This window comes from Calidris pugnax, unplaced genomic scaffold (assembly GCF_001431845.1).
Source record: "Calidris pugnax isolate Ruff unplaced genomic scaffold, ASM143184v1 scaffold539, whole genome shotgun sequence".
Taxonomy (NCBI): domain Eukaryota; kingdom Metazoa; phylum Chordata; class Aves; order Charadriiformes; family Scolopacidae; genus Calidris; species Calidris pugnax.
Window position 1 is genome coordinate 10,942 of NW_015091234.1, and position 2,919 is coordinate 13,860.

At 65.2% G+C, this 2,919-nt stretch overlaps 1 protein-coding gene across 1 annotated transcript in view; it reads right to left on the minus strand.

Annotated features, from left to right (window-relative positions):
• LOC106898582 (rho GTPase-activating protein SYDE1-like) overlaps positions 1-2,919 on the minus strand; it is a 6,566-nt gene that overhangs the window by 2,701 nt on the left and 946 nt on the right. Inside the window, exons 2-3 of the mRNA XM_014959891.1 lie at positions 1,569-1,912; positions 284-596 (exon numbers count right to left, since the gene is read on the minus strand). Coding sequence (XP_014815377.1) covers positions 284-596; positions 1,569-1,912 — 657 coding nt within the window. The remainder of the gene's footprint in view (positions 1-283; positions 597-1,568; positions 1,913-2,919) is intronic.

The following is a 2,919-nucleotide window of genomic DNA, read 5'->3' on the forward strand; positions in this document are numbered from 1 at the left end:
CTGGGGGGTCTGGGGGCACTGGGGACAGGGATCATGGGGTCCAGGGGACACTGGGGACAGGGACTGGGGGTTCTGGGGGACACTGGGGACAGGGACCATCGGATCTGGGGACCCACAGGGTCCAGGAAACCTCACGAGGGACAGAGAAAGGACAAAAGCCACCGGGTGCTGGGGACAGAGACAGGCCCCTGGGGTCCAGGGGACACCCCTGGGAGGGGGGTGACAGGGTGACAAGGGCTGCGGGGGACCTGGGGGGGGGGCCACCACTGACCCACAGCCTCACCACAAGCCTGGCTCCTGCCAGTTCCTGCCTCCTCTCCTCGTCCAGCCGTGGGCAACGCCGCCGGGGCCGTGCCACCGCGGGGTCCAGAACCTTCCGGTGTCCCCAAACCGCTCCGGGGGGGCTCGTCCTTCCCCATCTTTGGGGGTGACTCCCCAGCGCCGTCACCGTTGCCTCCGCCCCCCGTTTTCCTGGAGCTGCCTGGAACTTGGGGGTCCTCATCTTCAGGGATGGGGTTGTACCAGATTTCACCTTCGCTGCCGGCAGCGCCGGGGGCCGTTTGGGTTCCACCACCTGGTTCCTCCCATCCAGGTCCCTTCAGAGAATCCCAGGATGGTTTGGGGTGGGAAGGGACCTTCTGGAGATCGTCTCCTCCAACCCCCACCCAGAGCAGGGGCACCCAGAGCAGGTCCCATCCAGGTGGGGTTGGAATATCTCCAGAGAAGGAGACCACCCCACCTCTCTGGGCAGCCTCTCCCAGGGCTCTGCCACCCTCAAAATGGAGAAGTTCCTCCTCGTGTTGAGATGGACCTTCTCCTGTCCCAGTTTGTGCCCATTCCCTCTTGTCCTGTCACTGGGCACCACTGGAAAAAGCCTGGCCCCGTCCTCCTGACACCCCCCAGCCAGGAGATCCCCCCTCAGCCTTCTCTTCTCCAGACTCCAAAGCCCCAAGTCCCTCAGCCCTTCCTCCTCACAGAGATGCTCTCCTCCCCTCATCATCTTCGTAGCCCTTGGCTGGACCCTCTCCACCAGTTCCCTGTCCTTCTGCAACTGGGGAGCCCACAACTGGTCCCAGTGCTCCAGATGGGGCCTCCCCAGGGCAGAGCAGAACCTCAAGGTTCTCCACGCTCTTCCTGATGCCCCCCAGGAGAACATCAACCTTCTTGGCCACAAAGACACGTTGGTGGCTCATGGTCCCCCCGTTGTCCCCCACGACTCCCAGGTCTGTGTCCTCAGAGCTGCTCCCCAGCAGGTCACCCTCCAACCTCTACTGGTTTGTGGGGTGACTCCTCCCCAGGGGCAGCACCCTATGAAGTTCTCCCCAACTTCTACTGGTTTGTGGGGTGTTTCCTCCCCAGGGGCAGCACACTATGAAGTTCCTTGGTGGGACTTCATCAGGTTCCTCTCCACCCAACTCTCCAGGTCTCGCTGGATGGTGGCACCTCCTTCTGGTGTGTCACCCACACCTCCCACTTGGGTGTCACCACCCAAGGTGCTGAGGGGACATCCCATCCCTTCACCCGGGCAATTGATGAAGATATTGAAAGGGACTGGCCCCACCACTCACCCCCGAGAGCACCCAGTGCCGGCTGCTCCGCTCCAAACTCTGCAAATAGGCACCGGGACCAGGGTTCCTACCGGTACCGGGGCTCCTACCGGCACCCCCCAGTTCCCCGGAACCGTTCACGGCTTCGGCTTCCTCCGCCGGTTCCAAATCGTCCTCCCCCTGGGGGGGGTCAACGCCGGCGGCGGGGGCCAGTTCGCTGGGATCCGGGGAGGATTTGGGAGGTCTCTCCTCGCGGCCCCCGCAGGAGAAACGGCCCCGGTGGTGTTTGCGGGGTGTCACCGGTACCGGTTCCGCTGGCGTCGCTTCGGGCTCCACCGGAGAATCGGGGCTCGACGGAGGATGTTCTGCAGGAAAAGAGACTGCTTGAGCCAATGGGGACCCCCAACGGGACATGGGGACCCCCCCTCTTCTGTGTCCCACCCCCCCAGCATCCCACCGGGCTACCCTGTCCCAGATGGGCCCCCCCAGTTCCTGGTGCTGGTGGGTTTTTGGTTGTTTTCCGGCCACAGGATGTGGGGGGGCCCGGTAAGGAGGTGGCGGGGGCACAGCCAGACCCCCCCCTCTCTCTGCGGGAAAAGAGACAGCTTGAGCCAACGGGGACCCCCACCGGGACATGGGGACCCCCCCTCTTCTGTGTCCCACCCCCCCAGCATCCCACCGGGCTACCCTGTCCCAGATGGGCCCCCCCAGTTCCTGGTGCTGGTGGGTTTTTGGTTGTTTTCCGGCCACAGGATGTGGGGGGGCCCGGTAAGGAGGTGGCGGGGGCACAGCCAGACCCCCCCCTCTGAACCCCAATTGGGAGGGGGCTGCACCCCAAGGGGACGGGGGTGGCTCTGCCCGTGTCCCCTGGCTCCCTGCTGCAAGGGAGGGTTCTGCCCCCCCCCTCCCCTCAGCTCCTACACGGGGGGGGTTCCCCACAATAGGGCACCCCAATCCCCCTGCAGGGTGCCCCCCCCGCTATGGCACCCCATGGGCCCCCAGGACCTCCCCCAACAGGAGCTGAGTGCCCCCCCTCCATGTGCCATCGTCCCCAGGAGCTGCTCCAGGGGTCTGGGACCCCCATACGGCTGATCTTCGGGGGGCCAGCCCTGGAAGGGGTCGGTGACCCCCATGTGGCATCTCCTGCCCCCTCTCCCCAGCCCTACAAGGGGTCTGAGACCCCCCCTGTGGCTTGACACCCCCCCAAAAGATGTGGGCTGGGGGCAGGAGGGACCTGGGATGAGGATGATGGGATGCCCCGATTCCTGTAGGGCACAGAGGGGTGACGGAGGTCCCTTTTTGGGGGGGCAGAAGGGACCCCAAGGTACTGAGGGGGACCCCTCCCTCAGGGGAGGTCCTTATGGTGGGGGAC